This window comes from Apium graveolens, chromosome 9 (assembly GCF_009905375.1).
Source record: "Apium graveolens cultivar Ventura chromosome 9, ASM990537v1, whole genome shotgun sequence".
Lineage (NCBI taxonomy): Eukaryota > Viridiplantae > Streptophyta > Magnoliopsida > Apiales > Apiaceae > Apium > Apium graveolens.
The window spans coordinates 226,180,000-226,194,401 of record NC_133655.1 but is presented as its reverse complement, the minus strand read 5'-3'; the positions used below and the strand labels follow the sequence as shown (position 1 = coordinate 226,194,401).

The window sequence follows — 14,402 nt, the reverse complement described above, 5'->3', positions numbered from 1 at the left end:
ATTGTCTGAAGCATCACATACTTTTGCTCAATGATGATTTTTAAAAATTTGCATTTTTTGTGACAGACATGGCAAGTGATATTGAGGATATTGATGAAGAATATTTGAGCAATAATCAATGTATGTGGGACGGATACTTGGATCTTGGAGCTCCTGATAAAATCTGTTCGAAGTGTGATGCTGTCATGTGGAATCACGAAAAAAACAATAAGATTTCTCCTAATAAGCCACCAGCATTTTCTCTTTGTTGTAAAAATGGTCAAGTCGTACTGGATAAGGAAAAACAGCCTCCTGAACCTCTGGCTACTCTCCTTACTGGTGGTGTTCATTTTAAGCATTTCAAACAAAATATAAGGTTTTATAACTGCATGTTTGCCATGAGTTCTACTGGAGGAAAGATTGACGATTCAATAAACAGAGGTGGTGCGCCATATTGATTCAAGGTCCAAGGTGTTAATTACCACAATATAGGAAGTCTGCTCCCAACTAACGATAACACTCCAAAGTTTTGTCAGCTTTATATCTATGACACAGAGGACGAAATCAACAACAGGATCAATACAGTTAATGGTGGCAGGGATGCTGATAATGAAGAAATTGTACAATCTTTGTTGCATATGTTGGATGAGCATAACAAGTTGGTTAAAGGTTTTCGTATGGCTCGCGAAAGGGTTAGGCAAAATCCAGTAGATGAGTTTAATTGGTTCTGATTTCATCGAGTTTAGCAAGTGGCCGACCAAATCACATTGCTCCATCAAATGAGGTAGCAAATTGATGTTACTTCTCCTTATGCAAAAGGTTGTCGAGATACTGTCATTGATTCTAGAGTTGACGGATTATAGAGGATTTTTGAGACCGATCCACGTTTCATGCAACTTCAATATCCATTACTTTTCCCTCACGGAGATATTGGATATTACCGTGAGATCCCATTAAATAGACCTGTGAAGCATTCTAAGAGAGACGTAGAAGTTACCGAATCTGAAGATCCTGACGAAAAAGGTGCTAGAGAGTATATTACAATGTGAGAGTTTTATAATTATAAACTAATGATACGTCTTTCACAAGGTACAAATTTGATATTTAACAAAAGTATAATTTCTCATTCAGCTGTTCAACTTTGTGATAATTAGTTTATATTCGATTCATTTATACCTTTTACTGTAACAGGTTTGACACCACATCTTGGAGGTCGTTTATGGCAGCAATATGTTGTGGATGCTTTCACCGCAATTGAGAAGTACAGATTGGACTGGATTAGAGACCATCAAACTACTATAAGATCTTATCTCTACCATAATATCAGAGATGCAATGCAAAAGGGAGATAGAAATCCATCCAATATTGGTAAAGCAATCATTCTTCCCGCTTCATTTAACGGATGTAAGCGTTATATGACTCAATATTTTAAAGACTCATTAGCAATATGTCGAACTTTATGACATCCTTCATTGTTCCTTACTATGACCACTAATACAAAATGGTCCAAAATTCAGCGCATGTTAAAACATATGCCTGGTGTTGATGTTGCTGATGCACCTGATGTTGTAGCCAAAGTCTTTAAAATAAAGGTTGATCAACTTATAGATATGATTAAAAAGAAAAATTATTTTGGAAGATGTATAGGAGGTATAAGTTTTGCTAAGTTTTTTTATACTCACACAATTATTCCTAAATTTTTATATCAGAATGCACTTTTAGTATATATTTTGCCTGGTACTAACCATTTTTCTACAATATTTCCATAGTGATGCATGTAATTGAATTCCAAAAGCGTGGATTGCCTCACGCTCATATATTAATTTGGTTGCACCCCGACGATAGACCTAAAATAACTGAGCAAATTGATAAAATGGTATCAGCTGAAATTCCTGATCTAGAAATTGATCCAGTTGGATATAATGCCGTGAGCAATTATATGATCCACGGACCATGTGGTTCTGATTATACTAAATCTCCATGCATGGTCAAAGGCAACTGTATAAAGCATTTTCCTAAGCAGTATTTTCATTAAGATCCTTAAATTATAAATACTTTACTTTGTTAATACCTGCAGTTTAATTACCAGATTTTTTACAATTTTAAATATGTTTTGTTACAGGTATAATTCGCATACATTTGTTGATGAGTGTGGATTCCCCATATATAAAAGAAGGAGGGCTGGAATTACCATTAACAAGTAGGGGGTTAATCTTGATAATCGCTTTGTTGTCCCATTCAATCGCGATCTTTTGGAGCATTTTCAATGTCACATGAATCTGGAGATTTGTAATAATTCAAGATCATTAAAGTACCTTTTCAAATACTGTCTAAAGAGTCATGACACGACAACAATGTGTTTGAGGAAAACAGGTACAGGTACTTCTGCAACAATCCTAAAAAAAGCATCAAAAGGTCTGATTGATGAGGTGAAACATTATTTGGATGGGAGATATGTTTGCGCGTCAAAAGCATCTTGGAGGATATTTGCTTTTGATATTCATTCCCGTTGGCCATCGGTAGAGAGGTTACCGATACATTTACCAGGCGAGAAGCATGTTTCGTTTAAGGCTGGAGATGTCTTGGAGGATGTTTGCGACAAGGCAATATAAAAAAAACCAAGTTAGAAGCATGGTTTGATGCAAATCAGACTTTCCCAAATGCGAGGAATTATAGTTATTCTGAATTTCCAAATAAATTTACTTGGCATCCTCGACCTGGTATCTGAAAAGAAAGGAAAATAGGAGATGTTATTGGGAGACTCTCTGAAGTGCATTCATCAAGTGGTGAACTATTATATCTCCGCATGCTGTTACTTAGGAAGAAAGGTTCCGGGTCTTTTGAAGATCTTAAAACTGTTAATGGACACATCCACGAAACATTCAAGGAAGCATGCGCGACCCTTGGTCTTCTATAAAATGATAACCAATGGCATGAAGCTATTGCCGAGAACTCCCATACATCATTGCCTCCACAGTTACGTGCAATGTTTGTCAATATTTTGGCATATAGTCCTATTTCAGATCCACTTAGACTTTGGGAAGCTAATTGGCAATGTATGTCAGATGATATTCTCATCATCAGGAAACATATGCTTAATGATCCTCATCTATACCTATCAGACGAAGATTTGAAGAATTATGCACTTGCTGGTTTATATCTCATTATCATACTACCTAAATAATTAACATAATTTTGTTTTAGATATTATATGTAGTATACTTTTAAACTAACATAACACTTCATATATATTTTTGTCCGCAAAAATTGAAAAATTGTTTAATGACATCGGGAAGAGTTTGAAGGACTACGCGACAATACCATTTCCATGTGAAGTTTATTTTAGCAATGTTGTTAACAGACTACTCCAAGAAGAAACTTCATATGATAAAGAAGAACTAAAAATTTTGCATTAAAAGAATCATGGAATGCTCAACCCTGAACAGAAGAACGTTTACGATTCTATCATACAAAATGTTTATAATAAGGTAGGTGGTGTTTTCTTTGTATATGGAAGTGGAGGATGCGGCAAGACATTTCTGTGTCAGACATTATGTTGTCGCCTTCGTTCAGAAAGAAAGATTGTGCTTCCTGTTGCCTCATGTAGAATAGCAGCCGTATTGTTGCCTGGTGGTAGAACTGCACATTCAAGATTCCATATTACTTTGAAACTTGATCAGGACAGTACATCCGGAATCAGACATGGAACCGATATTGCAGAATTAATCCAACAAACTGATTTGATCATTTGGGATGAAGCGCCAATGCAACATCATCATGCCTTTGAATCTGTTGATTGTTCTTTAAGGGATATAATGTTTACTATTGACAAAAGGAGAGCAAAGAAGCCATTTGGTGGTATCATAGTAGTTTTTGGCGGAGATTATAGGCAGATTTTACTCGTGATTCCAAAGGCATCCAGAGCTGAAGTAGGAGGTTCCACCCTCAATAAATCAAAGATTTGGGAATTTTGCCAAGTATTTTTACTTAAGCAAAATATGCGGCTTCATGCAGGAAATACATAAATGGAGAATAAGGTTATAGCGGATTTTAGTAAATGGCAGCTTTAAGTTGGCGATGGTAAAGTTGAGAACTTTAGTCCTGATGCTGACACTAGTGAAATGCTAATAAAGATTCCAGATCAATATGTTGTTCATACCACGCAAAATCCTATAGAAAGTCTTTTTGAAATTACATACCCGGATTTTCTAAGAAACATGTCTTCACATTCTTATCTAAGATCAAGAGCTATCCTAAGACCAACTAATGTTGTGGTGGACGACATCAATAACAGCATTCTTGAGAAAATTCCTGGAACTCTACACACACATCTTAGTCATGATTCAATTGACGATGTTGGTGATGAAGATAATGAATTCATATCAGCATTTCCAGTAGAGTACCTGAACTCATTAAATATGCCTTGCATTCCTAAGCACGAGTTAAACATCAAGGTTGGCATCGTTGTCATGCTTATGAGATATTTAAACCAAATTATGGGATTGTGTAACGGCACGCGAATGATTGTGACATCCTGCAAGAAGAATAGTATTGAGTGTGAAATATTATGCGGATCCCATGTTGGCTCAAAATATTTGATCCCGAGGATAGAGATGATTCCAACAGATACCAGCTGGCCTTTTGAGTTTAAAAGAATTCAGTTCCCACTTTAGATTTGTTATGCAATGACAATTAATAAGAGCCAGGGCCAATCACGTGACACGGTTGGTCTATACCTTCCCAGAGCAGTGTTTTCTCATGGCCATGTCTACGTTGCCATCTCAAGAGTTACAAGACCAGAACGTCTCCACATTCTCATCGGCAGTGATGATGGTACCACCACAAATATTACATCAAATGTAGTCTATGAAGAAGTATTTTACAACCTACCGAGCATAAATGATGAGAATGTATCATATCAGTTATTTGTATTGCACATTTACAATCCTGACTAAGTTACTCATCATTTTATTATAATTGGTAGTTTGAGAAATTATTTGTTATTAAATTAGAATTACATCAGGTCATATTGGTTATTGATGCCCATATGCGAAGTAAAAGGCAAATTCTCGAATAGTTTTTTTATGCATATCAAATTCTCAATATAATTAGATGTGATATGTTTTATATTGATAAGGAGACATTATGATAATCAGAGAAGATTATGGGATAACAACAATATATATCAGATAACTAACTCATATTTAAATATTTGTTTAATATCACGTTTATGTTACTAATTGATCTTCTATTTTAACAATCTTTTTTTCCATGCTAATATTAGTGTAAGCTGTTAAATATCATCATACAACTCTAATAGATATCTATTGATTGAGATTTTCATGGACTAATTACCATCCTATCACCTTAACTATAAAGATAGTGTATATCTTTATTAAAGATACAGCCAATTGTCTTAAATGCTCCACACATTCGGATTTTTTTTCTATATATCCAACTCACAAACTAATTTCAGAGTTCATATGGCAGAACATCCAAGTATAATTACAATTTATTACCTCTTTGTTGATATGAACATTTAACATACTCCTTTTTTGATAACATCTATTAACTTTTTCATTACTCAGATATGCAGGACCATCATCATTTATCCAATCTGGATGGTAATCATACTGCTTGGACTTTGAAGGTCCGTGTGACAAGAATGTGGGTATTAACTAATCGACAAGGTGTTTTAGTCAGGCACAATCTTATTCTATTGGACTGTGAGGTTTGATTGAATAACTATATGACTTATACCACATCTATGATCATGTTTTCCAGCCTCTATCCTAAGATTTTCTTTTTTGCAGAATAATCACATACTTGTAATTGTTCCACCAGCTCTTTGGAATTTGTTTTCCTTTATCATTAATCCTGGCACATTGTTACGTATCATAAATGTTCAAGTTCTTCCAGCTGCTGGGTTTTTTAGGCCTGTACGTTCTGCAAATTACATCATGTTTCTTCCCATCACCGTGGTGGTGTAGGAACTTGAGGAAATTTTGAGTATACCGTGCCATAAATTTGATTTGGTTCCAGTGACGCTCCCATATAATTCTCTTCATTGTTCTGCTCTCGATGAGCTTCCTATTTATTCCACTGGTATTGCGTATTAAATTTTAGAACAAATCGCTTACAATTTGTTGTTTTTAACTTTAAGTTTATTGTTGTAGATGTTATTGGAATTGTTGAACTCCTGCAACCAGTACAATCTATTATGATAAGATTTGGTGAAAAAGAAGTGTTACGCTTCAGAATTTCAGATGCGTGTAAGACTCTTCAATAAAATTTTTGACAATTATAAAAATACTACGCCACCATCCAATTTTCATATTTTACGTATTAACACTATTGAACATCCATAAGTATTTGACGTTTTATTATATTCTTTTTAGGAGGGCCATCCAAGTGTGTTTTAGCGGTTCTTTGCCAACAAATTTTGAATCATTGTACCAAGTTACTGAAATTGAACCCATAATTATGATTCTGGCATCTGTTAGAGTATTTATGTATCGAGGTTAATGTCTTATTTTTTATATTAAAAACCTTTAAAATTATAAGCCTTCTCATAAGTTATAGAATTTCTTCTAACTCTTAAATAATATATATTTTTCACTCTTAAAAAACAGGAAGACCGCAGATCAGCAATATTCCGTCAACAAAGCTTTTTGTCAATCTTGATTATCCTGATGTCTTTTATTTGAGGCAGAGGTAACTAAATATAAATTATATATTTTTGATTTTTACATCATTTTTTTCATATATACGCTTATAATTTTTACATATTTTGTAATATAGGTTGATGGACTTTTGACAAATCCAAATTTGACGCTGTAGAACCATTCCCGTCAACGAAGCTTGAAGACATATTATTTTTACTGCATTTCTATTAAATTGATGAGATATGTCGTTTTTCAACTGTTGGAATACTGATAAAATTCCTGATTCAACCGCATTGCCGTATTTGTTTTTATTAAACTTATTTACCACACTATGGATTATTTTATAATTTCCGTGTAAAACATAATTCTCTCAGTATTTGTCTTTATTAAATGTTGGAACAATTTTGATCACATTATCTCAACTCCACAGTTTAAATAAATATATTAATTTAATATGTATATTCTAAAGTTCTGAAAAAAGATGTTATAATTCCATTTCGAAAGAATCAAACAGATTCTGTTATAAATATTCATATCATTTTCATGTCTTATGCATATTTTTAAATGAATTAGAGAAACAGACAGAGTTATGAACAAAAATATACAAGTTGATAAAAAAATGGAATTAATAACACTTTGATTGTGATGATTGGATTAATTTAATTGATTAACCTTAATTAACTAATTAACTCAAAATTTAAAATATAATATTCCGTTACATCTAAATTGTACTTATATATTTAAGAATTGTATTGAGTAGATAGGAAGATAATTGATAATTAATAAGATAATCATTTAGGATTATATTGTTGTCGGTCTTTATCGTACATATTTAAAAAAAGTATCAATTAGCATCAACTTACCAGATTGAATAAGATAATTGATGAATAATTAGAGAATCAATCAGGACCATATTGTTGGCAGTCTTTATCATACAGTTAAAATAGAGTATCAATTAGCATCAATTTACCAGTTTGAATAGTAATCATAACCTATCAAGTTGCATATATCATTTGCAAATGCATTTAAATTTCATGCCTTGAGATAAACATAAAACATACTCTGACACTAAAAATAAACCTTTAGGTTTCCTCTCAATTTGTTCTCTCTAAAAACATCATCGATTGGTAGGAACTGATCTAATATGTTAACATTATTTCTTCATTGTGCATGCTGTCAATTTTTGTTAATATTTTGTAGACTTTAATTCCTCAATTGTTAATGCTTGACACTTTGTTTAATTGACTTGAACAAAAGCTTCAATGGAGTCTGCAGTATTCAATCTTATTGAAGACCTTGATCAATCGACTACCAATTGGAAGATTAAGGCTAGAGTAACTAGGATGTGGACCAGCGTTAGCTCTGAGAATGGATCAGTCAAAGGATATAATGTCATTCTGCTTGATGATGATGTAAGTCTTATGTTCTAAAATTTTATTATGGTATTACGTAAAATCCTACCTTCTTTTGTATACCAAATGTAGCATCCTTTTTGTTTTAGAATAATCACGTCCATGCATTTGCTTATCCCAATATTTGGAATGGATTCAAAACTCCGGTGATTGAAGGAGGCGTTTATGTTTTTGACCAATTTTCTGTGAAAGATGTTGTCGATAATCTAAAGCATGTACAAGTTGATATCTGCATCAGATTTTCACAATATACTACGGTCACCGCTGTTGACGATGGCATGATTCCTGCGTACAAATTCGAATTTCTGGATTTAAGTGATCTTTTTGTTGAGGCCAGCAAATATCAGCCACAACAACAGCCTGAATTTGCTATAGGTGACCTTAATATAATACTCTTTTGGTTCAGATTATTAGTTTTTTAAAATGCGTACCTTAATATTTCACTGCATTTTATCTTTCACTAAATTAAATATATTGCTCTGTTTAATTAGATGTAATTGGAGTTATTGAGGATTTTGAACCTCTAACAAAACTTGACACAAAATTTGGCATGCGAGACATTGTCAAATTCAGGATATGTGATTCCAGGTTTGTCGAAGGTTTTAATATTTATCCTGTAATTTTAATTATTTTCTAGAGTCTTCCTCAAATGTGGAAGTTTTATATCCTGAAATATATGTTCATTTTTCAATATAGTAATCAGCATAAAGTCAGTGTTTGGGGAGATCTTGTTGTGTTGGCCAATAACATTTATACTAAGGAACTGCAGTCTCCAGTCATTGCAATAATAACGAGCACAAAAGTTATAACTTTCATGAGTAAGTTCTCTTTAACTACTTAGTATAAATGACCTTGACATTATACAACAATTTCCTGAACTATATTGCTTTGATTTAGATACTGTGCAGATTGGTACTTTGCCATCTTCAAACTGGTACCTCAACCTAGATGATGAATCTGTGACTGATATGAGGATGAGGTACTACGATTAAGAATTATAATAATTACATAATTATAACACATTTGCATGTTTAATAATAGTTGATAGGAGGCTGAGTTAATACACATCAATGTTTACCTTTGTAGGTTGAAGGAGGAGGGATATTTGTCAAAGAGAGAAAAATATCTTAAGGCGGCAAATCTGAATTTGTTCAAACCTTTATGGAAAGAATGACATTAAAGGATCTCAACGAAAAGCTGGCATATGATGACTTGAAGGTTTTATAACCTTTATAAAATTTGCACGACACAGCCATATTGAATTTAAATCTGAACTTTTTTCACTTCAAACAGAAAAGGAAATACACCACGTTCTCAGTTTTTAAGGTGGATGAGGATGTAGTATGGTGGTTTTACAGTTGTAACAAATGTCAACAAGAGGTTGAGCGGCTTGACAGGAGATTTCGATGTAATAATTGCCCTCGCATAATTCCGGTTACCCCTAAAAGGTAGAACAAATTAGAGTTATATCAAAAATTTATTATGTTTTACTCTGTATTAAAGTCAACTTTCAATACTTATCACATAATTCCTTATAAATTCAGGTTTTATATCATGGTCCTTACCGAAGATGATACATTTTCATGTAATGTTATTCTCATGGACCGAGCCGCTAAAAGGATTGTTGGCACAAGTGAAATAAAATTGTATAATAATTTTGAGAAGGTATAAATTCATTACAACAAAGCAGATCCAATGTAATGTTCTAAATTATCAATTAAAGTGTTTAATAATTATTATATTGTCTCAGGCTCCTGAAGAAGGCCTTCCTAAGGTACTTAAAGATTTGGTTGGAAAGGAAGTCACTGTCATTATTCAGTTGAACAAAGCAAATATAACTGAGGATAGTACCATATTTGATGCAAATGACATATTTGACACGACTATGTGGAGTCCAAGTCCATCTGAATCTGCACATATATCAGAATCTTCCTCCATCAACTTTTCCGTTAATGTAAGTTTGGTTTTTATATGTTATAATACTCGAACCATTATAATTTTATAACTTTTAGTCTTCCAACAAATCTTTATAAAGCGTTTGTGTTAGTTTGTCGATCTTGATGCCATTGATCATACTCCAGGCTCTGCAAAATCAGTTACCAAAAAAATTAAAAAGGTAAGATACATTTATGCATTGTATTTTGTTTTTTTGCATTAAATCACTTACATTCCGTTCATTAATTATCCTCATAAGTTGTACGATAAGTTGTTTTTCTACGTTAAATTTAGAGGATTACATATTGGTTTTGGTTCTTGACGTAAGTCTGAGTGTTACAATTTGATATGAATTGATTGGTATAAATATATTAATAAGTACCTATATTCTATAAGTTTTTTATGTTGTTTTGGTCATATTCTAAGAATTTTTAATTTGATAAAATTTGCAGGGAGAAGTAATACAGCAGTTTATCACTCAATTATTTTGCTTGATGTTATGTACGAAAGCTGGATTGGATTGCTGTTTAGCATTTCTGAATTTCATTTTAAATAATGACCATTATCAAGTTGTGATCATCATATTCTATCTTTCATAACTTTGTTTTCCGGAATTGATGCAAATGAATTTTGCAGATTGGACAAGTTGTGCGTAATATGATCTAGTTTCTTTCAATTACCAAAATTTCTATAATAGTTTCCTTTAATACTTTGTATCATTATTAAGAATTGCTTCATATATTTATCTATGTAATCCGGTACTTAGCTTCCTGTTTTTAGTTTTCTTTAATTCTATCCGTTGTACAAATTATAAAACTTAAGATATAAAAGATTGACCAATTATTTATACTCCACAAGTACTCAATCAAACTTTTCGATGATAACATTTTAACGCTATAGTTTCTCGAGAGTTATGAATAAATATTTTATTTACTACATGAACTCAATAGAAATTTAATTTGAACGGTACGGAAGAAAATAAAATTTAGATGCATATAATCCAAATTTAAACCACTAAAATCCACAAGATTAATACATCATCTTTCAGACACAAAGTACTCGATCACATTCATCTACTTTCCAATTTAATAGAGATTAAACACACTATTCGATAACTATATCGAATATTAAGTCTTCTTGATGAAAAGTAAAAACCAAGGTATCATCTTTTTCCAGCTCATTATCTGTTGTAAATTGGTTCCATCCAGCAGAGAATCGAGGCAATCCAGTAGAACACACTACCTTAACATTCCATGTTAGAAGCCCCCTCCTCAAGGTTACATTTTCACCATTTATCCATCTCCTACCATTTGGTTGTATAGCTGTTGCGATATACTGCAAAAAAAATATCATTTTTGAATTAATTAGCCACAACACAAGTGAACTTTATATTGTATTTGTGAAAATATTATAGGTGAATTGAAGGATTAGTGTAACAATACCGCACCATGACATGTTTTGTTCACATTTGAAGTTGTCAGCGTTGCGGTGAACTGCATCGCCATTACTTGATCATTTTCCTTATCAATTACACCCTCTTCTACAACATCTTCTGCTGCTCCTTCAATATTCATATCAAAGATTTCTTCTTCTTCCTGCATTCCTGCTTCAGGAATTTTTGCAGCATCATCAGCCTCTTCTTTAATATTCATGTCAACAATCTATTCTATTTCCGTAATTCCACCTTCAAGCTCTTCATTAACATCTGCAGACAATTAAGAAAATGTATTAAGATAAATATTTTCATAAATAGCTTCTCCATTATTAGAGAATGAGTGCATTGCTTCAATAGTCTTAACATTTTAACCAGAATATTATATGACTAATATTTGGTATCCTAATTACCAGACAAATTAAATGATATGCAGTACTTAAAGTATTACCATTTCTTGATGAACATCTAACAGGTAATTTGTCAATTTTTGAACTATCAAAAATGACAGTGTCAAACTTCCCAGATCCTCTGTAGGTAAGCAACATAAAATCCTTCTTCTCGAACATTTTGTCATTGACTAGCTCCAGTAGATCAGAAATCTTCCCAGTAGATTCAGAGTACTGATAATTGTATATCATTCCATTCTTTAACATCAACTGTACTTTGACAGGTATTAACTATCCAAAAGAGGTGTGAAACTTTTCTGGTATGGTCTGTCACAAGCATCATAAGTATCGCTAGGTTTAAAAGTTAGTATTGCTACAAAAAGAGATACGATCATAGTGCGGGAAAATAATAATTAGGCAATTTAAAGCTTAATATTACTCCAGAGTCTACTGCATCGCCAATACCAAATACCATGAACTTGCAATCAATTCCACTTATTATATCTATAAATTAAATATCATTATCCAATTTTAGTCATAATAAATAATGAAAATTAAAATTCTCTCTCAAAACAAATAAGTAAAAACTTTGTATAAATGTGCATTTACCTCTAGAAGATAAATGCGATTGGGAAGCGAGTCTTGCAGAAGTATAATCTACTTCAATTGCATCAGGATTTAGTGCACAGACCACAAATTATCCCAGGTCCTCATGCTTGAAAATGAGAATTGTAGCTGAATACCTGCTAACTTCTTTCACGAACCATGTAAGCTTCACAAAACTGTGGTCTTCCTGTGAATACTTGACATCAAATTGATAACCATTTGGTAACCGAAACCAAACTTTTTTTGGCATCACGCTTGCAAATATTGTAGCCAACCTCTCTGGTAATTTCTGTATAAATCCGCTAAATTTTAAAAAACTCATTAGTAAACCATACTTGCAGCAATCTATAGATTATAGCAAAATTAATTTATTAAATTTGTACAATATTAAATAAAAAACTTACCACCACATTTTGTACATAGTTACCGGATTTAAGAATCACAATAAACTCTGGAAGCTTGGATACAGAAATATCCACCTAATAATTACAGGAACAGAAGATAATTATTTTTAAATTTAAAAAACCATTTAACTTGATTCTATTAATATGAATTGATATGATTACATACCATCTTCTCCTTCTGCTTCAATTTCAAATTTGATTTAGGAATATTTGCATTCTTTATTAGTGGCAACCAACTACAAAATTCCTGCAACTGATTGATCGCATCTGCTTCTTCCATTAAAACACCTTTTCCTTTTTCTCTGTCATCAAATTTATGTTCAATCTCCATATCTATAAAATATGTAATTAAGAAACATATGTCCAATAAGTATAAATTTAAAATCATAAAGATTTTAAGACATTGATAAGTGATATACCTTCACCTGAATCCAAATGAACCTGTAGAAACCAATCTTTTCCAATCATCTCTTTTCCTCTAATACGCCTTTTCAAATAATCAATCTCTAATCTATCTTCCTGAAATATCCTTGCTGAAATGATATCACTATCATCCATTGTAAATAAAAGTGTATCTCTTTTTCGCAAATGAAATATTTTAGCACATATCAAGGCAGTAAAAATATCCATTTGCCGAGTTGTATAAAACGAAAGATTCATGCCCTTCAAGCGAGATTTTCATTATTTTCGTGAGCTTTTCACTGTATTTGTACCGCACCAAACTTGGTACAACCTTGGAAAAAACAATAAACAATGCAATGTTTACAGATTACACATAAAAACACAAACACAAAACAAATACACAAACATATAGACTCTATTATATATACAGCCTTTTCGATTAAATCACATAAAAAACTACTTACAAAACCTCCACATGCTAGAATATCTTTAGAGACGATTTTCAGAAATGATTTTGGCGCAAACAAGTTTCCTGCCACAAAAAATAAAATAATTTATAAGTTTATAATATTGTAGAATATCCGTAATTGAATCAATTTAAATATAGAATTTAAAGTAGTTAATTTATCACATTACCTCTATCAAGATCTTTCTCATAAACATCATGTTTATAGATGCAAACATTCACATTGTTCACATTTTCTATATCATTATGCATCCTGTACATCACTATAGAATCATCAATTCCAAGTCCTGTGTCTGATACAAAATCAGACCAGCCTTTCCCAAATCTGCAATGGCCTCGAACCCTCTCTACCTCACATTTCCATTTCTTAGTGGTGAACCTCAGACTAACAGAGTTTCCATGTTTGAAGTTTTTGTAGAAATTCTCTGTTCCTGACTTCATTGTCTGTCATATATGCAAAAATTTGTTCAGGTATCCAGCATATACACACTGGTATTAAAGTATGAATGCGACCTAATATGGAATACAATTGCAAATAAATCTTACCAGATCAATCCCATCATCTTGCAAGTCTGCACTATTTACACTAATACGGTAAGCTTCAGTTTTGTTCAGGAAACCATCATAAACTAACATAGCAACAGATTCTGAAACTGAATGTTTTCATAGACAACCATGAATTCTTCGCTTTTCCATTCCGGTTTATTTAACA

At 32.5% G+C, this 14,402-nt stretch overlaps 2 protein-coding genes across 2 annotated transcripts; both read left to right on the top strand.

Annotated features, from left to right (window-relative positions):
• Positions 1-4,196: 4,196 nt before the first annotated feature.
• On the top strand, positions 4,197-4,652 carry LOC141686003 (uncharacterized). The gene has a single exon (XM_074491070.1). It carries the CDS (start codon positions 4,197-4,199, stop codon positions 4,650-4,652), a length of 456 nt encoding a protein of 151 aa, XP_074347171.1.
• Positions 4,653-7,906: 3,254 nt separating this feature from the next.
• LOC141686002 (replication protein A 70 kDa DNA-binding subunit C-like) lies at positions 7,907-10,657 on the top strand. Its single transcript, XM_074491069.1, has 11 exons — positions 7,907-8,056; positions 8,146-8,431; positions 8,548-8,644; positions 8,753-8,858; positions 8,965-9,035; positions 9,143-9,191; positions 9,350-9,504; positions 9,601-9,721; positions 9,807-10,010; positions 10,104-10,172; positions 10,628-10,657. Exons 1-11 carry the CDS (start codon positions 7,907-7,909, stop codon positions 10,655-10,657), a joined length of 1,338 nt encoding a protein of 445 aa, XP_074347170.1.
• Positions 10,658-14,402: the final 3,745 nt, after the last annotated feature.

Excerpts from the sequence above, each read along its gene's own strand:
- LOC141686003 (XM_074491070.1), top strand. The coding sequence starts at position 4,197 with ATGTCTTCACATTCTTATCTAAGATCAAGAGCTATCCTAAGACCAACT.
- LOC141686002 (XM_074491069.1), top strand. The coding sequence starts at position 7,907 with ATGGAGTCTGCAGTATTCAATCTTATTGAAGACCTTGATCAATCGACT. Across the intron at positions 8,645-8,752 it reads TTCAGGATATGTGATTCCAG|TAATCAGCATAAAGTCAGTG; the intron begins GTTTGTCGAAGG and ends TTTTCAATATAG. Across the intron at positions 9,722-9,806 it reads TGTATAATAATTTTGAGAAG|GCTCCTGAAGAAGGCCTTCC; the intron begins GTATAAATTCAT and ends ATATTGTCTCAG.